Consider the following 27,432-nt stretch of genomic DNA (forward strand, 5'->3'; position numbering starts at 1 on the left):
ATATTATTTGAACAGCATCATCACAAGATCTCCATTTTACGTTTAGGTTACGCACGTCATGTGATGAACAAAAACAATTTGGACAACTTATCTCATTTCACCGGAATTTCCGTTGTATACGTGAACCTTTATCTATTATTTTTTATTATTATTGAAGTCACTTTAATAACGGGAAAGTCTTCTTTACGATAGATTGCGATAGATAGTTGGTGGTCGGTTGTAGGAATATTTCTGTTTGTGACCGAAATTAATTTTTCTAATATTGGTAATGTCTGTGTTAGCGAAGACGGCTCGGCGACTGTAGATTTTTTTATTGTTTAAATTAACTAATGCACGTCCATACATTACGTAAATGGAGTGACGAATTCTTTGATCAAATATTACAGTATATTTTGCTAAGTTTTCTATTTGTTGGCATTTACCAAAATAAATATTTGTTAAGAGCTGTTATACATTGCATTCACTATTTAATGTTGCATAATAATCATGGGTACGCTAGTCGCAATGCTGTGTGGAAATTTTTTTTTTTTTAGGATCCGGGCCGGACGATAAATATGCAGCGTGTAAATATTGTTCTCAAAAAATATCGCGTGGTGGCATACATGGAAACAAAACGTCTTTCACTACAAGTAATATGTGGAGCCACACAAAGTCAATCAGCTTGTATTTCTTCACAAAAATCTAAAAGCTATTTATTAACTATAGCTATTAATGTTATGTGCAATGCCTTAGCTAGCTTACCAAAATCTTAAATATTTATGTAAATAAAAATGATTTTGTCTGCATTCTATACATATGTATGTACACTTATGGTCCATGCTTCCATTACATCAATTTTATTTGTTCTCTTTGCTTTCTTTTTTAATTTGTGTATGTAATAATCGGGCAAATATAATCAGTATTCTTAATCGGTTTGGAACATCGGCTGAATTTGAATTTTTTAGTGAATCGTTAATCGTAATCGGTAACCGGTTTTTCAATATCGGTAAATCCCTAATACTTATTCTGTAAAATATTTGATTGACCAGTAAATTTAGTCTGCACAACATAGGTTGTCCATGTTCAGCATTGACCATTGACGTGATGAGCCCCCCCCCCCCCCCTCCCTCCCCTCCCTCCCAAACTTCAGGCTGATACACTGTCTGACCGCTCTGGACACCGTTAGAGGAATAAGGATGATGTGGATATGTGGATCTTGTACCCCCAGATAGTTGCCGGTCACAGTACGTGGGGCAGATTGTTCTTTTAGTTTTTTTAGCCATAAACCATATACATACTGACCTTTTGAAAAAAAAATTGGGGGGGGGGGGGGGGGGGTTTGCATGTGTGATATATGTGTGTGTATATGAAGTGAATTTGGACCCTACTGCAAAATTTTCAAAAGTAAGCTATACTGAGAATATACTGTGCAAAAATTTATATTGAAATATGTGCAATGTTTTTTCAGTTAATAAAATATTTTACTGTTCTTGCTTCTGAGCTTCAGCCATGTTTTTAGAAATTTGTTTGGCGATATGTGTGCACTTAATGTGTTTCGTAGTTGGATAATATGCACATGGTGGTTGTTGTGTGGCTGTGAACCTTTTTCTTCCTTCAGTGTGTTTGCAGTGGATCACGAAGAAACTGAGATAGCCAGGTTTGAAAAGTTTTTAGATTTGGAAGAAGATGCAAAGCTTTTAATATCACCTTTCGTAGATGTTCCTGTATTCGAGCCAGCAAGATCTCAAACACCGAAAAGATTTTTATGATCCTTGTGTTTGTACCTAATGTAGGTATATACTGTACACATTTTACTGTGCTAGGACTTGAACAATTTATTACTGATTTTATCTTTCAACTTTGTGATGATCAGAAAATTTTGACATAGGTACGTTTGTAAATAATTTAATTTTTTTATACAAAATTTATGTAGAGTTTAACTACCTTCGAGCTTTCTGTGATATAGTCTGTAAGTATTGTAAATATAATAATAAGTTTGTTATAAATAATTTGTTTGCTTTTTTAAATATGATTTTCTATTTATATATTGATATTCTTAAATATTATTCTTCATTTTCATTAAGTGTACTTTTTTTTATCCATTCTTTTAATTTATTATGTTAGATGGTGTACCATTTTTTTGAATAAATTAATAGAAAAATGTTTTGATATTGAGATACACTTATTTAAAAATTTTATTTGTGATTGTGTAGGTTTTTTCATATTTTATATTGTTAATAAAAATAAATATATTTAGTTGGCCAGTTTTACTAGTTTGTTGATTATGAACCACGCATGTACATTTTTACGAAATAGTGTTTGCACTTGCCACTTTAAGATCATAGGTAAAAGTCAGGATTTGCTTTCACGAGCAAGTGACAACTGTCGGGTTTGGTAACACTTGGGGTGTCTTGGGTACTGCTTGTGTTTATGGGAGCTGTGTTCATCAGTGAGAACTGTTGGAATAGAAAGTTGACATGGCAGACTTTATTTACAGATAGATTGAAGCAGTGTCTCAGTTTATCCAGGGTGTCCAGGATTAGGGAAAACCTGGAATAGTCAGGGAATTCTAAATTTCTGGGAAAATAAGAGAGTAGTAAGGGAAATATATGTTAGATCAGAACATTTAAATGAAATGGTTATACAAAGGCTCTTCCTGTATCACTACTCGTTAAATGTGTCTTGTATATCCAAATTTTGGGTACAATGTTCACTGTTGCGCAGGGTATTTTCAAGCAGACTCGTAATTCATGGCACGTGAGGCTGAATTCCGTCGATGACGGTGCCTTGGAGTGTGGCTAGTGGCGGCCTTAGACTTGCGGGGCCCTTATATTTAGGAGAGGATATCCACCAAGGGATCTGGGGCTATGTGATAGCCACCAGAGATAAATAAACATTTGAAAAATATATATATATATTTTTTTTTATTAAAACATTTTTAAGCCAACCACCTGAATCTTAAATTTTGACGATGGGTTTGATAATTTATTTAATTGCTAAAAGGATGAGAAATCAATAATAAGTGTAATAATTGTTTTAGTTGTAATAAAATTTGAATAAATTACGTTTAGGTACCTACGTTGTATAACAAATAGGATTATAAAATTTTAGAGACATTTGATAGGTGCATTGGTAATAAAAGAGTCTGCGTGTGTTCCTGATGGTAACGAGGTCCTCTGGCTGGTTGTCCGGTCTGCCGAGCCTGAAGCCGCCTCTGGATGTGACGTAAGATATACCGCTTGTGCTTTTTGTTAGTGTGTAAACAATTTCTGCGCGACAGTGGAGAATCTTTGAGAGAAAGCTACAGCAGTGTTAGGAAATTGTGGAAATGTATAGTGATTGTGTTCTATAGAAAAAGTACGTGTTTTTGTCAGTGAGAAATAATAAAGGGCCAGAGAAAGTCATTTTATATTTTTTCTCTTAAGGCTTGCTTTCATCCCCTAAGATGAGTTATCGATTTCCTTGCCTTTATTTTTATCCAGGCAGTTCTTTCGGACGTTCTACTGTGTTTTCTTTAGCAAATTTTATTGCCAATATAGTCATGATAAAGGCTGTTTTGGTACTCTATACTGGTAACGTATATCGGCTAAGGTATTGAAGGTATCTGCAAAAAATCTGGGAATTTATATATTTTTTTTAATACGTGCTATGTTTATTTTTCAAGTGTAAATAATATTTTTATCTGTATAGAATTTTTTTAACTACATTTTTAAAGGCAAATCATCAAAATATATTATTTCAGCACTGTTAAACTACAAATAAATAGAAATAAAGATGTTTACATATTAAATACATGATATACGATTTTCAATTAAATTGCTTTGAGTTTTGATTCAGAAAAAAACAATGACATTATCAAACATGTTTATAAAAAAAATTATTTCCATTTATTCATATAGTGTTGCCAGTAATTGTAAATGTTAATTGTTGTACAAGGTATTGGTGAGATCCGGGTATCAGGAATTGGTATTGAAAAATGGGGTATCAAAATAGCCTTAGGCATGATTAAATTTTTCCTGACTGGTTGCTAGACCTTCATTCTCTGGATATCCACTGGTGGGCAATGCATACAAAATTGAGTCTATCAAGGTTCGTACGATTCCTTAATATCCTTAGATAGTCCTTAATTTGTCATTAATTGAATACGAGCCCTTAAGAGTCCATAAGTTTCACTAAGAATTCTTAAAAACTCCTTAATAAAGACTGCTAGCATGAAAATTATGGATAAATGCATTTTTTTCCGATGTAGCAGCAAACATTTTGCTCATGCCCAGGCCATGTAATTACAATATATATATATATATATATAATTGTGTTCTTTTTCTCTTTTTTTGAACTAGAAGCGTGCATTTTTTGTTTTATTGTATTACCGTAAACATATAAAGTAAATGTAATTTTATGATCAAATTAAATATTGGGGCTTGAGTTAGATAACATGTTTCAGAGATAATGATAGGTAATTCTGGACAGTTGAAGGGGGAAGGGGGCGGTTGAGGGTATGTGGAGTTAATCTGTAAGAGTTGAACTAAACAACAACACTAAACATTAACACTTTTTTTATTATTTAATAGAGATTTTGTGATATTACAAATAGTTCTATACCTCTCTATGGTGGTGAAGGCGATGGATTAAGGGGTCCTTGACAACTCCATAATTCTTGATTGCACAAGAGGGTATGAACCATATCTATAAGCTTATTTCCGAAATTTAAAAAATGTGTACGTAATTAGCGAAAAAAAATGCATCATGGCTGGGAAGCAAAGTCTCAAGTTGCTTGCATGTGTAATTTGTAGAGGAACAGGTGACATTTTATACTGGCAGGTCTCGTTTCCCAAAGCATGCCATTAATGATGTAGCATGCAACAAGCAAGAGATAAACGTAAGTAAGGTTTGTACGTCTCGGAGATACGCACGGACCACTTGGAAAAAACTTGCTGCTCATAACAGGCTTCCAGGTGTCGGTTGTTGCTTTTTTTGTTTTTGTTCCAATCCTTGGAAATACAGAACAAAAATTAAAATGTATGTGAGATAAGTTGCTTGAGCACTTAAGGACACATGTTCTCTTATTCCACTAAGGTGGTTGTCCTGGGTACTGTGCACAGCTGGCAGAGTGCTGGTAACAGAGTACCAGGGTACCAGCAGTTAATGAGAGTAGCGACCGTCTATTCCTCCCGCCAAACAGTGTGCAAGGCATTATTCGAGAAGCTCCAGAGTTAAATCCAAGAAAATAAAATTGGTTTTTTAGTATTGATGGTGTTCTGTTAAAATGTTTTTCAACTGAGTGATGCATGGGTGTGGCAGTGGATATTAGGCATGATACATTTGTGACTAAACTGACAGCTATGTTTTTTTGTTTGTTTTAAATATAATAGTGTTCTTGATTACGGAAGACTTATCAACGCCACCAGATGATGTCATCTGGTCAACTTTTTGTATGTTGTTTGGGGCTGTAAATTTTGCACTGAAAGTTAACTTGAACATGTTTGTATGTGACTCTTTCTTGTTTTTTTTTCAGGATAAGTAAAATTCAGTCAAAAATGGAAGTGTTAAGGACATGTGAAAATGCCAACATAATTCGTCTTCCTAAGGGACCTGACGGAACAAGAGGGTTCAATATACGCAGGTAGTGACGGATAGATTTTTAGTTTGATTACCATCGGAACACGATCCATTGTGCGGAAATCACAAACGGCCGTGATGGTCGGGGTTACAGAAGATTGGTCGCTCCAATTTTGATATTAATTTATATTGGATGTTTCAGCATATCGCCTACTGAGCCATCATTTTTGTATGTGTACATATGTATAAAAGGTCACAATGTATATTGTGGATAGAATTGGTTGTAGTCGGCGCATCTATACCGCAGCCATACTGCACTAATAGCATAGGATGTGAAAGTATAGGACGTATGTAATTTTTCATGAATGTGCATGTTTATTTTAGTCGTAAGAGCAAAATAACAGTTTTTTATACGATTGCATTGCAACTATTTATCAAGGAGTGTGCTTCTTTATAGATATTTTAAATATAAAATTATATTTTAAATTTTATTTGATGATCAAGTTTTGTGTAGCAGTTTTGAGAAACGGGTGCATAGCACAGTTGTAACAGCTTGGAGCAGAGCCTTTGGATCCACTTCTTGTTCTTGCTCTGCTGTGTTATCATCCTCTACAGGAAGAGAGAACTTTCTGTTATGTATCATTTTAGTTTGTAATTTTTTTTTAATTTTACACTTTTTTTGTTTATTTTAAAGTTTTATGGATTTTGTTTTAGCAACAGTGACACAATTATTTTTAAAAACATAACATCTCAGTGTATTTAAACTTGTTTTCTATAGTTAGGAATATAATGCTTCAGGTGATGAAATTACTATTGGGATCAAATGTTATACAACTAACGCTGAGGTCAAAAGAATGACAATTGTTCACAGTGTACGAAACTGAGTGGATTTATTTTTGGCTTTCCATTGGTTTCAGTTTGTGTGTGTGTAGTTTCTTGCCACTGTTGTGTTTGTATGACTATCGACAGCCATAACTGAACAGATCTTTTCTTGTCAGTTTCTAAGATGTGTGTGTGAAAGAGTAGTGAGTGTTTATTGGCAAATGCAGTTTGAATATTTTAGCTTACCTCACCATGGCTTTCTTGCTATTCCAAAGATTAGCACAATGGAGGTAGACTGATGCTATCTTGCTGTGGAATTTTAGTTTGTGTTTTTAGCCTGAGATGTACATTAGTAATTGGTGCAGATTTATTTTTATGATGCTGACTGTACAAAAGTAAATTACTGGTAGTATTTTCACTTGATTACCTTTGTGCTATTAAGGGGCCCGCCTCGTCAGGGGTGTGTGTGTGTTAGTGAGGCGGGATGATAAGCGCGACGCTCGCTGGTGCTTCTAGCGCGGTATAGCCTCTAAGCGCAAGTCTCTGAACTGGCGCGCATTCGTCTCGTCGTCACAGGATAACTGTGAAATTTGAGCGGTGACCGTAACATTATATGGCGGAGAAATGAAGATAAAGGTGTTATGCAAGCCCCTTAAGTACTTTCAAGAATCTGTACTGATTGTTTTATGCCTAAAAATTACTCTGAAAACACGCGTTTTAGGCATTTTAACGCTTCTAAAAAGACAGTTTAAAAACTTAATCCGAAATTAAAAGTACTTTTCGGTCCTCAGCGAACTCTTAAATGCTATTCGTAAATAGGCCCCACTCGGATATCTTGAGTAGTTTTGAAATCGCGTTGTTTTTCCTGAAGCTCTGCACACCGTATGTGTGCCCAGGTAGGCGGGCCCCTTAATAGATATTTGGTTTGATGTATCATTGTGGTTTCAACTATAACGTACAGTAATCACTAATTATTCTAATGTATTTTCATCAAAGATTAATTTACGTTACCTGGCAATATTAGTAAAGACATTGTTCTTGGAAAAACTGCAGTGTGGTCGGGTTTACAACTGTCACAGTGGTCGAGAGGTCAGATCACTCATCCCCAACCAAGGTGTCCCGGGTTCTGATGTTCCCTAAGCGGGAATCAAGGCGGACATTGCTGTGTGCCCCTGGATCTTCTGTGGAAATTCCAGTTTCCTTAACCTATTTATTTTGAATACTTTGTTCTCTTCATCACCTCTCATCTGTCTCTAATGACTTCAATGTTAATGTGATGTTAAGTGCTCATTCATTTATTGTTTTTATATAATAAAGATAACGGCACTTCCCCATCATGTGTAAAAATATTAAAAAAATTTCAATATTGAATTATTATTTTGATATACTTTAGTTGTGAAGTTGGCTGCCCTTCTGAAGCTGTTAACATGGTGTTTACAAACCACTCAATATTTATAGCATTTAAGAGCCATTACACTTCTGTATGCAAGTTTCGTTCCATGGTTTTGTCTTTAACGTCAGTGAAAAAGACTAAAATGAATGTTTTCACTGGCCTTTTAGGTATGAATAATTCAACACACAGTATTGTAAGTGGTACAGGGACATGCAGGGTATTGTGTATGAAATGATAGGGTCTTGTAAAGGTGTGTGACCGACGCGAAGACTACGTGCCGGCTCGGTGCCTGTTGCGTGATGCGTGAGTCAGTGTCTCCCTTCGCACTCTTGGAGCTCGTATGCCTGACCGGGCTGACCCAGGCAGTATTTATACTTATTTGGGAGGAAAATTCCATATAGGAAATTAAAATATTTATTTATAGGTACATTTGTACACACATATACTCACATGTAATAATTTATAAGCATCATTCAAATTTATAATAGGGTTTTTATTTTTTTTAATATCATAAGTTATTAAATCAAGCAATTAATTTTGTTAAAAGATTTGCCATAATTTAGTGTGTAATATTATTACCTTTTGCTCTCTATAAAGTGGTTAATCTTACCTTTATTGCACATTATTCAGAAATGTCTGCTAATGCAGTTATAAATGTGTTTACTTTTGCCAAAAGTTAACTTAATAGGTATGTTAATAGTTTAACCGAAATTGCCATTTTAATGGTTAGTTTAGGTACAACAATTCAATGATGTTTATTGGTTTACAGTTGATGTAATGTTTGTCAACTTTATCTGTGATGTAAATATAGTGGCATAATTTGGGTTGTGATTAAATAAATAAATTTTAATAAGTTTTACACTAGATATATATTTGATCCTGTTCTCGCCACCCTACTGTTTACTTGATATATAGATAATCACAACTTTGTAACAATCCAAACCTCTGACTAGCTCAAATTAGTCTAGATTGCACATACATAAACACTTGAGATTTGGATTGAATATTGAAATATTTTTAATTTCCAGAAAAAAAAATGTTACTGTCAACGATTGACTATCAAAATAAAGTCTATCTGGCAACCATTACTGATTTTTTCTGCTTTTTATTAATCCTTATCTAAAATTCACAAGTCTTAATGGCTGCCATCTTCCGACCATGAAAACAAGTCCATGACGAAAAATACAAACAAGTTACATAAAACATCTCTGACTCCAAAACACAAATTAACTGTTAGTTGGTACCGAAAGTGAAAATCATAACTGTTTGTTTGTAAATCCAGTGGTTTCTAACAACTCAACAGTACAAGCCGGAAAGACTACATCATCGGAACAATGATATCATTGTTGCTGGCTGTTACCAATGACTTTGCCCAAAATTACTAAATTAAAGTTTTGAAAAACAAAACAGAAGGTTAAATACATAACACATGATATTGCGTAGACCACAGCCGCGAAATACTCTGTCTTTACGTTCCTTTGTTAATTCTGAGCCACTGCCTGACACGCGACCTATCGGTACCCAGTACAGACGCTGACTAACTACAATTGCCGCCCGTCTGCTCAGAAGGACGGAAGATGATTATGTGATGTAATTTCCAACCCATCACAAAAATACACATAAAATATCAGCTAATACTGGAGCCTGGCAACAGCATTTCAACCCAAACCACAAGTCTTTCCCAAGCACAAGCAGTGTCTGTCTGTTTCTCTTCTAACTTCCTTGTCAAGAGATTATGCATTATCCCACTTTCACACAGAACCATGACAAATATTACAAAAGCAAAATGTTAAAGCTCATAAAAACTTTAATGGGTAAGCTAAATTAAGAAAAATTACCTTCAAACTACTTTTTCTTAATAAAGTAAGCAACTCCTCAGAAATATTAAAAACATTACATAATATATATACTGATCACCAAAACATGTTTCTAACATACAACTACTGCTTAAAAGAAATAAATAGCTGTTATATAATCAGAAAACAAATATCTTTAATAAACTTTTTTTAAAAATTGGGGAGAGCAGTATGCTGTGGCTAAGACTGGTTTCCACCCTAATTGATTCTCTGGATATACTCCATGAGCAATGTACTGCCATTAAATATCTGTCTGTTTTAAAAACAGTCTCAAATAGGCTATATTCCTAACAATATCTGGAGAACCACAGGATCATGTTGCACCTAGTATCAAGTAAACAGTAGGATCAGGGATAACTAGTGGAAAACTCTTTTTGGCTACTAAATTAAGGCACAATACAAATTTACATTTCTATGTTTACGTTATAAAAAGGTATATTTGAAAACAGACGGTCAACTGAACAGTTCAAAATGTAGTCAAACTATTCCACTCGAAGTGATAATTTCGTTTACAGTATAACAAATAATCATGTAAAATAAATTCAAAGATAATAACAAAACATATTAAAAAATGTAAGTCTCCATAACAAAGGTTAGTGCACCTTTCCAGATACCTCATAGTCATATTACCCTGTGGTACAAATACTTTACAGTTGGCATAATTGCAACTAACTAGTAAACAAAGTATAGTTTACAGAGCATATTTAGCCATTCAGTAAAATGGATTGTGCTGTAGCTAATGAAATTATAGAAATTTCACAACACTGTTTTACGCAGTGATTAGGAAGAAGGTAATAATATCAAATAATTAATTTTCAACACTTTTTTTCCCTTTTGTTACAATGTGTCCCTGTGCTGAATATTTACCAATTTAATGAACTACTTATAATTAAGTTTTGTTATGCTTTGTAAATAGTTAAAATTTCTTAAATTATTTTGTACGTGTCTTGGCTGGAAATATTTAAATTAGCAGTGTTTGTTAGAATGTGTTTAAAATTGCCTATGTCGATAGAACAGAAGCATTGTGGCTGCAGAATGCTAACTCTTACCCAAGTAAATACATGTATGGGGTCACTTGAATGAAAATTTGCTGGCTTTATTTTTTTAATCAAACTTTATAGTTAAAAAATAGAAGCCTCTTGAAATCAAAATCTTCCTAAAAAAAAATATGCCAAAATATATGTTACTTCAAAATTATACCTTTCACAAGTGCTTTTTTCATATTCATAAAATCAAATCTTTATTCTGGTTTCCATGGTGAGGTTGTGCTAAAGGAAACATTTGCTTTTGCTGCACAGCTGTGAGGAAAATGAATATTTTTGTTGAAATTGTGTGACAATGTAATGCCAATATGTATGACTGTCAGTACACTGAGTATTCTAAAATTAAATGAGTATATTTATGAAGTTAATGCCATTTTAGGTGTTCTGGTGTTGCTTTATCAGAGTTAGTTAATCTTTTGATAAATTAACAGTTGCAAATTATTTTAGATTTGCAAATTAATTTTTTTAATAAAGTCGGCCTGTTACCAGTTTGCTCAATAGTGTGTTTTTTTTTAATCATACTGAATGTTTCAAAATTTATGGTACGTACATTTTGGAGGGGAGGGGAATGATAGAACACAACTAGACAAGCACCATACAGTAGACTAGCTGCAGTACCCGGCGTTGCCCGGGCTGAACACAGGGTGATTTTGTCCGCGAGTTAAAGCAAAATGGATTGAGCTGTATGACGGTGTGGTGGACATTGAGAAATGACACACAATTGCTGTTTGTTTGTCTGTGGCCTATGATTTTCTGTTTACCCATGGTGATCGGTTGAACTGTTTATAAGTTAATGCGCTGCAGCCTCCATCTAGTGGCGAATTACAGCAAAATATATAGTGCGAAAATTGCCAACTTTCAGGGCGATCTGTCAAACGGTGTCTGAGTTATCGACATCATACATACCTAAATCCTATTTTACATATATAAATATGCTTGGAATTGAATCTGTGAATCTCTAAAGGGCAAGTACATGCTATGCTTTGAAATTACGAGAAACAAGACGGAATGATGGGACATGCCTCTTGCAGGCCTGGTATTCAACCAGCAATTTGCACACAAGCCCCTTTTGCAGAGATGCTGGTGTAGTCGCTGAAAGGTTCTCGTATATGGCACATATCTGGTTGGAAAACATTCCCGCTAAAATCTTTGTGCTTCCTTTGCATTGCCGTCCACAAGCCTGTACATGTAATGCCTATCACTTGTTTTATTTATTCGCATATTCACCCATCTCACTGGAGATTGGGGATCCTCAGTTCAAATGATGATGGTTGCTGTGAACTGTACGTTTATGTAGTTTGCAGGAAAGTGCTCTCTAGGGCTTACAGGTTTCGTTCCGAGCACATATTGTGTGGTGATTTATGCTTGTAGTTGTGTTTTGTCACTCATAAACGTGTATTCCACGGATTTTAAAACATTCTGTACAAATAATCATTGTTAAGGCCGAAGTATTGATTATTGGGTTGCATGATACATTTTTAATTATTGCTTGCTGTGATCCAACTAATTTGTACCAATGTATAACCAACTATAAAGTGGTTGAAACATGTTTTGTATGGGGTTCATTAATTTTTCACCATAACTGAACATAATTAGATTTATTTTAGTGATTTTGTTTCCTATAATTATGATTTTTAATGGTGGGTATATATTTTATAACTGTATTCTCTATCAACTTCTATTTAGATTTTACAAATGTGTGATTATTAATAGCAGGTAAGTGTGACTTTTTTTTTTTAATTTTCTAGTTCTGCACATACAGGGTGGCCAGCGACCGGGAAAACCGGGAAAAGTCAAGGAATTCCAGGAAACCTGGAAAAGTCAGGGAATTTTTTTAGCTGTCAGGGAAATTTTTTGTAGGTGATTCAGTCTGTGTTTATGTACTTTTATGAAAAATGTCATGTGTTTAGCGATTCAAAATCTTTTCTAATCATAAATCTTCATTCCAGATTTGAAAAGCACGTGTGTATTTATTAAATGTATCGTGATGTTCAACTAGTAAAACATCAGACTACGTCTTCGAGAGCAATCGAACTTTTCGTAATCGATTGTAATGCGTGACTGCGAGATATTGAGATTGGTACCCAATGCAGTCGAAAATATCGTAATCAAATGGAAAATGCGCAACTGCGAGAAACGTGACCGTCGCTATGCACTTATTCGTTATTGACTTCTTGGTTATGTAATACGTTGTTAATGTGATTGATATGCGAAATTGCGAATGCCGATTGAAGTGGAAAGTCGCCGCAGTGTTTTTTTATCACGTAAGTATTCTCCACATTAGAATGTGTTTCTACACAGATTTTGTGGTTAGGCTGTACCCCAAAATGGCGGTTTGCTAGTTTCGTTTTTGTGTTCGGTATTTTTAAAATCAAACACTAGGCGCTTGGTATTATCATTTCTCTGACACTTCATGTTAACTGCTGTCTAACTCAGTAAGGTTTTTCGGTAAATGCTGAAAGTTTGATAGTGAATATGAGAGAAGAATCATTTACCACGTTTCCATGTCGGGTTTAAAACGTTTCGGGTATCCAATTTAGTTTGTGTACGATACCCGTTTCCATGCAATAATTAGATCCAGTTAAAAACGACTTCGATTCGCTTGATATATTTGCTTGTTATAAGGGTGGCGACATTGAAATTTATGTTGGCTCACATGAAATAAATAAAGACGTAAGTAAATAAACACAAACAGGTGATTTGTCATTCTACTACGTCCTAAATACTTTCCGTACGAAAATAGAATGGATAAGCAAAACTAACACTTCTGTTGTCCACACATTCCTACTAACACTCGTCATTTTTAAACAGCAACACACTTTAAAGTGTTATAAACAACTGCCATTGGTAATAAATGCTGTGCGTATTTGCTTTCTATCCGTTTCCAATACGTTAACCGTTTCCATGCCATTTTTCCCTCTGCTCAATCCCATTCCATCCTACAATTTTGGTGTATCGACCTTGAAACTCATAACGTTTTGGAACCCGTTTCCATGGACGTTTTCGAATCGGTAAGTGTTCTTAAAACATTTTGAACCCGACATAGAAACGTGGTAATTGATTGCAAGGAGAGTCGTGTATGATGCTGTCACCAACGTTGGAGGTTTGAACAAGTTAACCATCACCAATCCTCTGATTCATTCTGTCAAAAATGCCCATGCTCGGTACAAAGAAGCGAATGAAAAGAAACAGGAATCAGAATATGCGTTATCAAAGGAAATGTTGAAGAAGAGGAAAGCTGCCGCTCTGGTAAAGGAGCTCGAGTCAAAAAAAAGCTGCACTTATGTTAAATGCACAGAGGGAAGTTGAATTAATTGAGAAAGAAATTTTGTCTTTGAATTAGTGGTATGTTGTTGTTCGCAGCTACAAAAGAAAACAAGTGTGTATACATCTATGTTTCAAGTTTTTTCATATAGTAATTTCTTTACAATTTAGGATGGCTGTGTGGGAAACTTATGGCTAACAAACATGAGAAGTGAGATCTTGGATAGTTTTCAGTAATTATACCTGTGTCTTCAGCATTTTTATTTATTTATTAACAATACCAACTTTATTCAGATTTAGAGTCATTTTGTTGAACATCACATCAACAGGCATGCTATCTTCAAATGTGTGATCAAATGTTTAAACTACTTAATAAACACACTATTAAAGTGCAATTTATTTTATGTGAACTGCTGTGAAGAGTTTGAAGCCGCCAGGGTGAATAATCATATTTTTGTCAATTTTTCCATTGAATAAATTTATTACATGTTGCTTATTACTCACATATAATTTAAAATTTTCAGTAATTCTGTGTTAGCATAGTTGCCACATTGTTATTTTTGTATCTTTGCTGAGAAATTAATGCATTTTAAGTAGTTGCATTGATAGGCCTACAATATATATCGTGTAAAAATTTTGTATTTTATAGTGGTCAGGGAATTTTCTTTAAGACCTGGAAAAGTCAGGGAATTTTTTTATACTGACTTGCTGGCCACCCTGACATATAACAGCCATTAATATTCCATTTTGCAGTTTAGAGAAAATAATTCTGGGGAAAAAATTTGCTTTTGAAATCATGTTACACATTTGTATACATTTTAAGAAGTATTTTTTGGTCAGTTATGGATACTAATAGTAATTGATAACATGTAAAATAGTGTATACTTTGCATATTTTCCCTTCATTTCTCATAAAATGTTGCTTGTAGTTACATAACCATATGTAATACGGTTGCATTGTTAAAATGATATTGTGGTGTGTGGATAAGATAATGCAAACATTTGTGTAGTGTGAGAATCTTAAAGCTGTTATGTGAAAGTGATATTATTTTGAAGTGGTATTTTATACACATCCATGTTTGCTTTACTAATGAATATAATTTTTCTTCTTGCTAGAATTCTTTAGCTTTGAATGTAACATAAATCTTTAAAAAATATCACAATTTATTAAATATATCATATACTGATTCTATTGAGCTGTTGTGTACACAGCAAGTTGTAATTACTAATTTACCAAAGATTTATGCTTGATTTCCTTCCAACTGTTGTTTTAAAATATTGTACTTAGATCATTACTATTTCAAAGCGAACCATACAAAGTGCCTTATGGTTTTATGTGCATATGTATGCATGATGAGCAAAATTGAAAATTATATTGTGTTCATACAACATTGATAAAACATGGCTACAGGTGCATATGTTTTTAATTACTTTTAAAATTGTTTAACACAAAAACAAAATTAAAATGTTCATTAAATTGTTTTAAATTAAATTGTTTTATATTGTAAGTGTGATAGGAGTTAGTAAATAATTTGCCATAAAACATGATAAAATACAATTTTATAAAGTATTTTAATTCATTCGTAATTTATTGTTTGACAAATAGTTGTTCATTTGACCACTTGACCCAGTTACTTAAATATTGTAGTTATATTTTGTGCATAGTATATTTTAATGCACACGATAGCATAGCAGAACAGTCGCACAGTTGGTCGATGCATGTAATATAGGCGATTATTACAGGAGAACATAATGGATTTTTTTTACATCCTTTTGTGGCTAAGAAAATAGGAGAAATCAAAGGAAGGGGTTGAAAATGAGATTACGATAAATAATTTTAAGAACTGGATAAGACAGGATTTTTTTTTTGTGTGTGTGTAAACATGTTAGTTCTCAGTATACGCCTATACGGTATTTGGTAGGTGTAAATTCGTGAATGGAACGGAAGGTAATTGGAACAGAAATGTGTAAACATGGTGCTGCCATCTGTTTATTCTCGGAAATTTAGAAAATATGGCGAACCCGTATGATTCATCCGTATATGTTAACTTCTGCGAATATCGGAGGATGATCTAGGGTGTGCCAAACTTAACTTTATAACAGTATAACTCTCCTTTAATACTTTGTTATAATTTGTAGCCATAAAAAATGACAACTAAAATATGCATTACAATTTTGACAATCCTTAGTTAACATTGAAATGTAGAGATAGTGCAGCATTCGTAATACAATAGAGCAGCGGTTCCCAAAAGGGTTTTCATACATTTGATGCCATGTCGAATAAAATAATTTTGTAATGAAATTCTTCTGTTAAAACTTAAATGTTGAATCAGCTCAATATGGTGATGGTGTTTGTTTGCCGGAATTATTTATAGACTGATTTCTGTCATTTAAGCAAAAACAAATATACATACATATACTTAGTGTTATCATATGTGTTACAATTGTCTTATGATTATTCAAGTTTGTCAAATGTATTTCAGGTTAGTTACATTTCCATAAAAATTACTTTGGTACACCAGTATGCTTAGTACATCCTTCAATGTTCACGAAAGTTAATATTGACGTAGTCCAGGGCTGTACCCATCTGAGCCCGATGTGCCACCATCTTGCTCCCCTCCTGTTAATCCTCCCGGCTGACGTGTTTTTAAATAGCGCGCCGCCGCAAGAGGGCGCTGTAGAATCAGTGCTCCGCTCCCAAGAAATAATAATACTGTGAAAGTCTTTTGTTTTGTTCCCTAAGTGCCATATGGTTTTATATCCAAATTGATTGTAATTTTTATGTATTTCGTTTACTAATTACGTCCGCGGCACGACGGGAAACAGGATAACTGTCCAGGGTGCTTGGCGCCAAACACCCTTTCCCGCTACCTCGGCGGCCATTGCTCGCCGCAGTCGCTTCCCGACGTTACCCGAAGACAGACGCTTTCGGCTCTCCGAGGACTTCACCTTTGTGCGCCTATCAAGGTGGTTGGACCACAGCTGTGCCTGTCTGCCGCTAGGCGTTTTCATAGAGCGATTGTGTTTGCGTGCTTCGAGTGTTGTCTGTCGGCGTGTGGGGCACCCTGAGATCCCACTGCGTGGTTTTTATAAATAGCGTGCCTGACGCTGAGAGTGGGTCAGGTCAGTGGTTAGGGTAATTGCTGTAGGGGGAAACGAGCATTTCTGGTACATACTTAAATTTCACTCTCAACACACCTAAAGAAGTGTACTCAAAAACGCAGGCGATAAGAATCCCTGTCGGGGAAATGTCACAGGTTCAGCTTTGAGCTGAACACATTTGGCACTCCTGTTTTTCAGCTAGCCTGAGAAATCAATAGTACCATCTTGCTAAACAGAATTATAATCAGTTGTGTTTTAAATTGGGAAAAAAAATTAGTTATTTTTTTTTTTTTCCTGGAATGAATATTTTTGTATATTTATCAATTATCATACTTAGCATTATGTTTAACAATTCTGCATTAAATTTTGTGCCAGAGTTTTATAAAAGTTTATTTGCAATATAACACGAATTTGCTTCTTACCGAGGTTAGGTGTTGACACATCACTGGCAAAGACTAAGATTTTTTTTTTTACGTTCCATCTTATAAAAGGTGAGCACTTTGCAGTGCCTGTTACAACCACACTTCAGTGAAGTTTTGCCTGGTGCGATTTAGAGAAACCTATGTGGACTTACATCAGGATGATTTGTCCAATATTTTTATTAAAGTTTTCCCAAAATGTGAACCATCTTGCTCTGTTTTGACAGTAGAATGACAGAAACTAGCATGGCAGCCACTGTTAAGAGTTATGCTGGCCACTTCATTTGGTTGTGTCTGTGGGGTCTATATGTAAGATATAATAATTAATAGAGCACTATGTCATTCTTTTGATCAGATTTAGAAGTAGTACATATTATCTGTATATGTGCTGTACCTACCTATGCTAAACTGATTCTGGATGTTGCACTTCAGTGCCATAAAAATTGAAATATTTCTGTGATGTGAAGGTTGCCATTCAGCGTATTAGGGTCTCTTCACACCATCCCTCCATGTGCCGACCCAGTGAAGCATGCAGAGCTCACCAAGGTGTGACATTGATGTGTCCATCGTGGTGCTGCTAGCACAACGACGGTAGTTCCGAGTGCCTGAACTAGCGCTGTACAGTCCACGATTACCGTGCACACTAGATGTTTGTCCTTGCTCTCGGTGCAGTGGAACCGTTATCTTCCTGCATGTTGCTCAGTTTGTACCTCCTCGGCGCTCTTGTGCAATACCAGCTTCACTGTGCTTGCGTTTCTTACGATTTAGCTGTAGGACAATCCACAAGCCTGCGAGGGCACGACTTTCCGTGGTTCAACACCGAAACCTTTCGGTACGGCCTTGGTGTTCGCTCTGTCTCTGAAAGCTAACGGCCGGTGCTGTACGATGTTCCGCTCACCAGTGTCGCTGTCCTGCCCTGTTGTACACATCCCCCAAAGTAGACCTGACACGGTGTTGCGTTTTTAATTTTTACTGGTCAGCAGTGTATGTGCACGTACCAAAGCAGGTTCCCGTTTGAAATGTCTGTTCAAGGTCCAAGAGTATTGATGAGCAAAATGTCGTAAGGTTTCACAACAAAAGGATTTTGCAAATGAATGTTTGAATTTTAGTTTTCTCAGTGTATTATATTTATATTGTGTACTCCGAGATTGTTACCGAAGTAACACAAAAGGAATTAGCAGCTGTGGCCTGTAATAAGAAACCATTGCAGCTCTTTGCTGAAGTGATATCAGGAACCACGGGACCAGAGATACAAGTCGTATCTCACCATTGCAACCCAACTCCATACAATTTGCTTGATTAGTGTGGGTAAGTGATGCCGTATATGCCCAGAAGCGGTTGGGGGGAGAGTAAAGAATAATAAAACATCTTGGTCCGAGATATGTTGCCCACAAAATTATTTAATAATTTGTTTAGTCTAAATTCCTGCTGAATGCATAAAATTGCAAGAAATAAGATAAATAGCGCAGACCTGAGAACTTTTTCAAAAAAGCTCTGTCATAAGATTTCAATAGTTATGACATTTTGGATAGAATCATAACCTTTTTTAATTATACATCATACAAATTTCTCTAACTTATTAATTTTCTAAAAAAAGATTATAGATACGGTTGTTGAATGTTCTTGCTTTCTAAAAACTGTGCAATACTTTATGGCACACACATTGGGAACTGTTGTAAAATATTCAAGTGTGTGAACCCAGTAAACAAGACATGCTCTGTTGCTAGAACATACCTTAATTTGTGAAGCAGTGGGGAGCATGTGTGTAGGGTAGTTTGTTATTAACACTGAGATTTGAGGAATAAAGTATCAATTTTACTAAAATGTGTGTTCCATAGACACTTTAAACACTATTCTTTGCACAAAAAACATCTATTAAAAAATGTCTACTGTTGTGGTTCTGGAACGGTCCGGTCCCTAGATGATGTCACCATACGAAAGTCTCTATAGTCTTTTTTTTTTTTTTACACATTTGTTTTCGTGTCAGACATGGAACCACAAAGGTTTGTGTACAGTGTTGTTTATTAGTCATTATTTATGGCATAGTTTGTTAAATTTGCATACAATTTTACCGTGGTTAGAACCATATGACCATATGTGACACCAAAAGATTTTGTAATTCAAAATACTTTTACCTCCTAACAATATTTTTAAATAAATCATGACCTATAATGTTATGCAAAAATTAATATAATTAATAATCATCAACTTAATCTATTAGTTGGCTGGTGCTTGCATGAAAATGTATCAAAGTGCACAATTTCTATAGAAAATACATTGTTTGTGTTTGCTCATGTCTCAATTGCAGATATCTATCACGAGGAATTGCTCTACACATGCAGAAATATTTAGTTGAGCAATAAGTTAACCAAACTTATAACTTGAATGCTGTACACGACGGTACCTGGGACAGGCTGGTTAACTTCGCAGTTGCCCAGCGCGACCATGTGGCAGCGGTCATGACCACAGTGATGGCATACGGCACTCATGGCTGTGCACAGTACTAACTATAAACATTGGTGGAAGAATGACCTAAGTAGCTATTTATGCTAAAACCACCTATGTCACAAGCTAGCATTTTCGTACACGTGGCGGCATTGTATTTTACTTAATACGTAATTTTATACTCAATTTAACAATGTACCTCAATGAAGATATGGCCACTAAATAATTGAATAAATAAACGCCAGATATTTTCCAGTTTCCACCTACGAAGCAATAAGCAAGTAGCACGCAAATAACCTAAAGTCCTAAACAAAAATACGAAAGAAAAATTGCCACCATTACAAATGAGCCTTGGCAACGAATCGTAAACAAACATTGAGCAGTGAGCACACTAGCGCTCTTACGGCCGTGCACACAAACAAAACGTTCAAGCATCTCTAATGAGTGCACATCCCGTGCATAAAAGCTACATTGGGTTAATACAGCTTATTTATTTATTTTTTTACTTTAGTACCATTTCTGAGGAGTTTGTTTTATACATTGTTTGTAGAAAATTTGTTGCCAATTTTATGGTACATAATATAAAAGTAATGCAAATACAATTAAAAATTTTACCTCACTGTTTTGTGAACTTGCACCAAGTTTCCACAGCCAGCTAATGTGTACAAATGTACTCTACCTGAATGACTAAGGTGGTAATTGAGCCATGAGATACTCGAGGCATTCCAATTAGTATTTTCCGGCACATCAGAGCACTGGCACATTAAAGCTTCCATCGCCTTAGACTGGTAAGGGGTTCACACTAGTCGGTAGATGTAGCCAACAATTGTTCTGCAGTGGTGTAGAAAATGTCTTCTTTAGGACAAGTGTTTCAAATTTTTTTTATTATTATTTATAAGGTCCTAGAGAAACAATTCTGCAGAGTTTAATTTGTCCATGATGATCTTGAAAGCTGGGTCCTTATCCATTTTACGTATTCACTGTGCAGTACAGTGATAGAACACGCAGTTGATAAACTCTAGAGATAATTTTTGATGTGCTTCAAACCTCATGACTAGAAAAACTGTATTTTTTTACCTTATTCTTCCCATGACAAAATACTGGATTATTGTGCTGTAAGCAAATATATGTGAAAACATTTTATTTATATTATTGCTATAATACATTGCCGAGTCCATTGGATGGGTTATTTGATAAAAGTCCTGTATTTTTTTTTTTTTTACTTAAAATAGGTATTAAATAATAAAAATTTATAACGGTACAACTATCCTTTAATACTTTGTTATAATTTATAACCATTCTAATGTGCAGAAACTTAATGGTATTCACTGTTTAGTGAATTTTAGCAAGATGGGCAGTATTTTAATCAAATTCCTAAATGAAAATCAGGTCCAAAGCCAGGGGCCCTATTCTTGACGCTGCTGGAAGAATTCCGCTAGCGGAATTACTTGATTCCACCAGAAATTTGCTAAACCCTATTCTTGAACACTCGCTAGCGGAATTATGTATCGGAATTACGTCACAAACTACCGGATATATTCCGCCACCTCGTGAGCTGGCGGAATCACAATTCCGGTAGAGATTTGAGCGTGTTTTATTCTTTGAAACCATGATTTGTCCAAAATGGAGTCTCTGTTATGGTTCTGAAAAATATTTAAATCGTTTGTATGTTTGGTTAGTTTAGGTTAGCTACACATCTCGTTAATTAATGCGTGTATTTATATACTTATATTAGATTACTTCATTTAAAACCAGAAATAACTTATTCGCCTCATTATGTTATGTGATTATTCAGATAAAAATACGCCATGTGATGTTTTCAACCTTCAAAATTCGTGTGTGCTTGGCGAGAAAACTTTTGTAACAATTTAACTAATATTTAATGTTTTAAGTATTATTACATTTGTTTGTGTGATTTGCGATGGCAGGTATTTAAATATTACGTTACGAAAGTTATATTTACCATCTTCCATTAAGTACTTAATATGGTACCTACTTAGTATTAAAAACATTGAAATTTTTGCTGTGTATAAATTTGTGGCTTATAGGACGTATATTGTGATAAATACAATACCGGTAACATAGTTTCCACGTTACGTAATTCGTATTTGACACCAAATATTGCAATCGTGTGTCATGTTTTGATGGAACAAAACTATAGTGGTAGTTAGGTTATGCACATGTATTTGTTAAAAGTGCATCCATCCCGGAATTGAAGAGTACTCGAAATGAGTCCATTTATATATGAATTTCCAACAATGATAAGTGATTGTGAAAATAAAGGTTATTCTATTTACCCTTCCCTATCTTGCAAACAGAGTCAACATTCCTACCCCGCAAATGATATGATTGAAAACAACACACACCGATGAAAACCCACACAAGTAGTATTAAATAAATGATGAAAGAAGATATAGTTGAAAGATTTTGTTGATAAATTCATAAGATTGTTTTCAAGAAGCCCCTACACCAAAAATTAACAAACTTTGGTATAAGTTCTGTATTGTTTATCCAGGTGTATCCAGATATACCTTTGATTCTAATGGCATAATCCTGTACACCTGAATCTGTATTATATGATGCTTATCTTTTTTATCAGTGGGAAGGCGTGTAGCCCCGACTTGTTTTGCGCGACAGCGCGAAACCTGATGTAAAAAAAAATTACCTATATGATAAATAACTTCACATTTCGCGCTGTCGCGCGAAATGCGTCGGCGCTACGCGCCTGCCCACTGCTAAAAAAATAAGCATCATGAACCACAGGATCAGGTGTACAGGATCATGCCAACAGGATCACAGGTTAACTTGGATACGCAATACGGAACTTTTACCATTTTCCCCCCGCACCATGAGATAATTGCCAGATGATGTTCATAAAATTTTATAATTTTGTATTGACTTGCAGTTATAAAAATCTTAATGTGCACATTCACAATTGTTTGCTGAATCAAGAAACACCGCATAAAATATATTTTCACCTCAAATTTTACACTAACATAAAAAATTGCGGCAAAGTAAGCAGAAACAAACTAAGAAACGATTACTTTTAAGTGATAAGAATTTTAAATTCTATCAAGTAAGCAGAAACAATAAACTAAAAAACGAGTACTTTTAAGGGATAAGAATTGTAAATTTTAATAAAAAAAATCCACATGAATTTGTAAATATTTTCGCAAATATTTGTATGTTTGTAGTACTTTTTCTAACATTAAATAAAGTTGTTCATTTCATAACACAATATTTTTCCCCGATTTTTTTTCATATAAGCCATACCATTCATTTTTAATTATTAGTTTTGTATTTATTATACATATTACATAACCTTCACGTCCATCAACTAGAGAAAAGATACGAGTATAATGATAACATTTAACTTTTAATAATAAATGGTCCTTCCCTCGTTGTGATTGGCCTTCTACCAGTGACGTCAATACAATATTGAACGTTGCCACACTTCCATAAAGACATTTCATAAACCCGACAATGTTGATTCCGGTAGCAGCAGTAGCAGTTTCAAGAATAGACATTTAGCTGTCTAGCGGGTTGAAACTTGCGGATCATTCTGCTACCGGAATTATTCTGGCAGCGTCAAGAATAGGGCCCCAGGGGTTAGTAATTTTTTTTTTCAAGGGTCTTCTTCACTTTTATTGGTGCCTTTTTTAATAGTTGAATATTTCCTTCTATTTCGTGCTGCCATGTGTGCATGATAGTCGTTTACGATCCAGGCAACGAATTCTAGCGGCATCTGAAGTACGTACGTGCAAAACAAATGTTTATCACACTCTTCATTGTACAGCAAGATTCATTGCAACATGGTTTTTAAAATATGCAAGGAACTCATAAGTTTATTTACAACACAAGCACACACTAATTTGCTCATTACTGAGGTTAAGATGTTTACACATCACTAGCAATTACTGGAAGACTTGCTCTCATTTTTATTATATATAAAAACACTAAGCTGTAAAATGTTTACAATTGTTATGGGATGTAAGTAGACAATATGTTCTCATTTAAATATGTGTAGATGGTACGGAGTTGGTTTAGTCACTTCAAATGAATAATCACCATTAATACAAAATAGTGTAGCTCTATGCAATCATTAACAGTGATTTTACAACTTTGAGAAGAAATTACTTTCTCAGATGTTCTAAGATAAATGTAGACACTTAAGCTAAGTGGGAGGAGTTACATTATCTGAATCTCTTTCACTTTGTTATGCATTAGGATGTGGCTTAAAACTTATTATTGAGCAGTACCATCGATGCGGGTGACTTTGTACCACTTAAGGCATGTTTACATGTATTTAAAGAACCTAATTTATTTAAAACTAATTTATTAAATATGTGTATGGAAGTATTTTTAATGTGCTTTCTTTAGCAATATAGAACTTAATTTTCTGTGTAGTTTTAGAAAATTAAAAAATAGTAATGTTGTGGTACAAAGTCACCTACATGTGTTGGGTGACTTTGTACCGTGTTGGTAATTGTCGCATAAATAGTGTTGTATTGAGAACAGTTGTACAGCAGGTGAATTTGTTCCACTTTAAATATTAACTCCACACACAATATTAATGTTTTGGTTTAATTTTACTTCAATTATATTAACAAATTACATACTAAAACATTGAGAGCAAACTAAAAATGTCTTGAATAGGGGTTAAAACTTTTTTTTTTAGTTTAACACTACACAGACCAATGCTGGCTCAAAATTAAGTTTTCGATGGAAAAAAGGCCTCTTTTTGATACTTGCCGCACACAAGACATGTTCACACGATCAATCACTGCACTAATGTCATAAAATATTTCGTCTTTATCTTCAGGCCATTTCCAATATCCTTGCCCTGCCCTTTTCATACAAGAGACTTTAAGTTCTTTCTTTTGCCTGTTTATCTCAGTGATCCTCCCTGGATAAAATGTCCCTTCATAGTCTACAACAACAAATTCATTTACACTGTAGAGATCACCCTTAGATTGTGTTTTATTTTTCAAAGTTTGGATTGAACTGCTGGAACATGGCTGTTCTGTGAAGCTGTCAAACTCTTCAGCAGATTCATCAGGTGTATCATCAAATATGAGTTCACAGTTACCTGCTTCAGAGTCTGAACTAGAACTGTCCTGAGTATGACTTGCCTTTCTTGGTGCAAATTTCATTCTTAAACACTTTCCTTTCACACTTTTGGAGGACTTCTTCTTCAGTGCAGATTCTTCCAGATATTGTGCCACCTCCTCACTGCTAATACTTTTCCCAGGTTCTACTGGAAGTCGTTTCCGTGAAGTAGACTTCGGGGATGTGAAATTCTCAGTGATGTGTTCAATGTATTCTTGAAAAGCTTGTCCAACACCATCAGAAATATTCAGGTCATTTAGTCCAAACTCTGGTAGGCTACCAATGGGCTGCCGACGATCCGTGGGGTAAATTCCAGTTTTCCTGAAACCAGCACGTACATTATCTGATGCTTTTGGAGCATTTGCTTTAAGCAACTCATGCAACAACTCAGGAAATGCTTGCTTTGTTACAGTAGTGTACTTCTTTCCTTCCTTGGTTTGTTTCCATGAGTGAAGAAGCTTTCTCCAATGCTTTTTAATGGACTGAAAAAGGAAACATCAAAAGGTTGTAGTATATGTGTGCTATTGGGAGGTAGGCAGATAAATTTTGTTTTGACTTTGTCACATTGCCGCAAAACATACAAACTGATGTGTGATGTAAGGTTATCACATATTATAACTTTCTGTCCATCTTTCTTTTTTAACTCTGGGTAGAGAACAGTGTCAAACCAATTTTCAAAGGTGGCTTGTTCAAACCAACCACTCTTTGAAGCAGCATATCTGGTTCCGGGTGGGCCACCTTGAGTCCATGTTACCAAAGGTTGAGTTCCTTTATACACTACATATGGTGGTAGCACTTCTCCATTAGCAGTACCACAAAACATTACTGAATAGTTAACTTTACTGCTGTTCACAACCAACTGTGGATGTTTACTTTTTCTTGAAAAGATAACCTTCTTTTTTCTTGGATCATCATTGATGCCAGTCTCATCAAAGTTGAAAATATTTTCAGGTGGTACTCCATCCAGTTCCTGTTCCAAATGATCAAAAAAGTCTATTACAATTTTCTCTGTTACATTAGCACGTTTCTTGCTGATGTTGTGTGCAAAACGTTCACGCAATTCCTTGTCATGTCGTTTTAAAAACAGGTTACACCACTCACGGCCGGGATAGTTGTTTTTAAAGCACTTGATATTCTTCTTTTTCTTATCCAAGTAACTCTTGACAATGAAACGAAAATCAGTCTTAGTTATTGGAAAGCCCAAATTTGCTACACACGAAATATGTTGGATAAACTCTTTTTCTTCATCATCAGAAAAAACCTTCTGACCGCCAATTTTGCCACTGTGTAAACCTTTGGTCTTGTTTCGTATAGTCTGCCTAGGTATGTTGTAATGTGCAGAAGCTTTCCTTTCTGACATCTTTCCTGTTGCAATGTCTGTAAGGCATGCTTCCAACTTTTCATCTGAATATCTTCTGTAAGCCCTTGAGTCAGGGTGTGGCACATATTTATTGGGCATTTTGTGGATTTATATATCTGAAAACAGATTAAATCTGCTGTACTTAAATGTAATAACCTACTTGTTATTTAACCTACATACACAAAAATAAATATTAAACCAAAATATTAATGCCCGAGTGGATTTGTACCTGTGTGGACGACATTGTACCACGTGGTACAAAGCCACCCTTGCTGAAACACAACCTTAAAATAAAATATTTTTAAGAAACAGTTCGATAAAACATGCTGGAAGTGGCTAAATACATACCTGGTGGTAGAATATCAAAGGAGCCAGTTTTAAAATCGTAAGTCTTTTATGTTTTAGTACAACACTTCACAACACTAAAAAAACCAATGAAAATATTGACCATCATGCATAGCAGCCATTTTGAAAACACATGTATTATGCAGAGTAGTATGCAATGTTGTCATATTGCAGCACCAACTGTGCAAATTTTAACTATCGTGAAGAAGGACAATTTTTTTTGTTTGATTGTTATTAAATATTATTTGATAAAATGCTCAATGGCACAAAGTCATCCTCACAGGACAAAGTCACCCGCATCGACTGTACTAGTTTTTACAATGGTATGTGTGTACTACATGTCTTTGAGAAATGTTTTAAATTATGAAATAAGTTTTGAAGCTTGTGAATAATTTTATTACATTATTTTTTTTTTTAACAGTGGATAATGTATGATAAATTTGTGTGGTGTCAAATTTTTTTTGTCAGTGTATAATTGTGCATGTGTGTATATATTATGAATGTTTTCCACATTGTTTAATATTGTTGCAAAAGAAATATTACAGAAAAACTTAAAATTTAATTTTAGATACTTTATTTAACTTGTTTCATAAGTGGAGTATACCTTCAGGTAATAATGCTTTATATTTTGTGGTAGGTATGTTTTTAAAAATAAACTGAAGATAAATCTGCCATTATAGTTACCAGGATAATTTGCATGTACACATTTTGAAAGTGCAACTTCCTGACCATGGTAA

General features: G+C 34.8%; 1 protein-coding gene across 6 annotated transcripts in view; it reads left to right on the top strand.

Moving 5' to 3' along the window:
- The window catches only part of LOC134534094 (SUZ domain-containing protein 1), a 34,729-nt gene extending 7,472 nt beyond the window's left edge, over nucleotides 1-27,257 (top strand). For 2 of the 6 annotated variants that reach the window (XM_063372136.1, XM_063372135.1), the window contains exon 5: nucleotides 5,495-27,257. In XM_063372136.1, the coding sequence (XP_063228206.1) occupies nucleotides 5,495-5,606 (112 nt within the window). In that variant the 3' untranslated portion in view covers nucleotides 5,607-27,257. Of the gene's footprint in view, nucleotides 1-1,597; nucleotides 2,146-5,494 lie in introns of those variants that run through there. The other 4 variants (XM_063372133.1, XM_063372134.1, XM_063372132.1 and 1 more) reach the window with 4 other exon arrangements.
- The last annotated feature ends 175 nt before the right edge of the window (nucleotides 27,258-27,432 follow it).

Source organism: Bacillus rossius, chromosome 7, assembly GCF_032445375.1.
Source record: "Bacillus rossius redtenbacheri isolate Brsri chromosome 7, Brsri_v3, whole genome shotgun sequence".
NCBI classification, from domain to species: Eukaryota; Metazoa; Arthropoda; class Insecta; order Phasmatodea; family Bacillidae; genus Bacillus; species Bacillus rossius.